The 1,218-nt window shown below is 44.5% G+C and overlaps 1 protein-coding gene across 1 annotated transcript in view; it reads right to left on the bottom strand.

Moving 5' to 3' along the window:
* The window catches only part of kdm2bb (lysine (K)-specific demethylase 2Bb), a 23,208-nt gene that overhangs the window by 3,205 nt on the left and 18,785 nt on the right, over positions 1-1,218 (bottom strand). Inside the window, 1 exon segment of the mRNA XM_020585732.1 lies at positions 131-292. Coding sequence (XP_020441388.1) covers positions 131-292 — 162 coding nt within the window.

Here is a 1,218-nt window from a genome sequence, read left to right as displayed (position 1 = left end):
CAGGAACAATTCAAGTGAACTGCAATGCATCAGTATTGTTCTGTATTACTCCTCTCATTAATTGGTCATGTCTGCTCACTCGTTTCTCAGACAGTTTCAACAGAGCATGCAGCAAACAGCAGGTTGGTACCTGGCCTGTTATCTGTGGGAGGTGACAGCAGGTCTCTCATCTGTGCATCTTTCAGTCCCTCAACCCACTGAACATCCAGAGTTCGCAGAAGGGGGCAGCTCGAGGTACAAAGAGCAGAGACCGCCACCCAGGAGCATCCTGACAAGAGCAGCACACGAAGACCTACAGGGACAGTGAGGACATACAGAACCTTATGTTAGACGCCTTCAGTCATCTACATTTTTGTGTTCTTCTGTAAATGCCTTGAGCTTTTCCATGTGGCCACAAGCAGCAATATGGCGAGCTAAGTATACTACATTTATCTCACATTGAGTAAAGTGAAGAAATGTGGCCAAGTCTCAAGTGTTTTAGTTAACTGGAGGTCACAAAATGAACTAGCACAGATGCAGTGAGTATTGTTATCTAATTAACTGAAAGATCCAGCAAAGAGATTTATCAGTAACAAAGAAAACCATCCAATAATCTGCAAATTCATCAAGAAATTGAGATGGAGCGGGCTCACAGAGTCGGGAAACCTTCGGATCGTGGTCCGAGGGCGGTGCTGGTAAAGTTGATGAAAGAGAAAGATAAGGTACGCATATTGCAACAGGCAAAGAAGCTTAAAGGATCTAATATTTATATGAATGAAGATTACACCGACTCTATGAGGAAGAGAAGAAGGGAGCTGATGCCGAAGTTAAGGGAGGCCAGGGAGAGGGGAGACATCGCGTTCCTGAGGTATGATCGACTAGTGACCAGACCTCGGAACCAGGAATCAGGACCCAGGACCAGCTCGCCCAGGATGCCAAGACAACGAGATGAAGGGGTCGCTGGACCCTCAGCTGTATGAAGAAACACGCAGGTATATCGACATCTGCGACGGCAGATGAGCGTTGGAACCGATAACAACAAGCATGACACATATACGAAATGAGGCAAGTGATTTGTTACAGAAGTTAATCGATTTTGAGGGACTGGAGCTGGAACTGAACACAATTGGAAATACTGAAATTCATTATCATGAACCAGACAAAGATTTTGACCCTGAAAAAAACTTTTTTAAGAACTTTGAAAATAACTGCAAGTATTACACGGATGAGCAGTTTAAC

Source organism: Monopterus albus, unplaced genomic scaffold, assembly GCF_001952655.1.
Source record: "Monopterus albus unplaced genomic scaffold, M_albus_1.0 scaffold375.1, whole genome shotgun sequence".
Taxonomy (NCBI): Eukaryota; Metazoa; Chordata; class Actinopteri; order Synbranchiformes; family Synbranchidae; genus Monopterus; species Monopterus albus.
The sequence above is the reverse complement of the archived record's forward strand: the minus strand, read 5'-3'. Positions and strand labels throughout refer to the sequence as shown.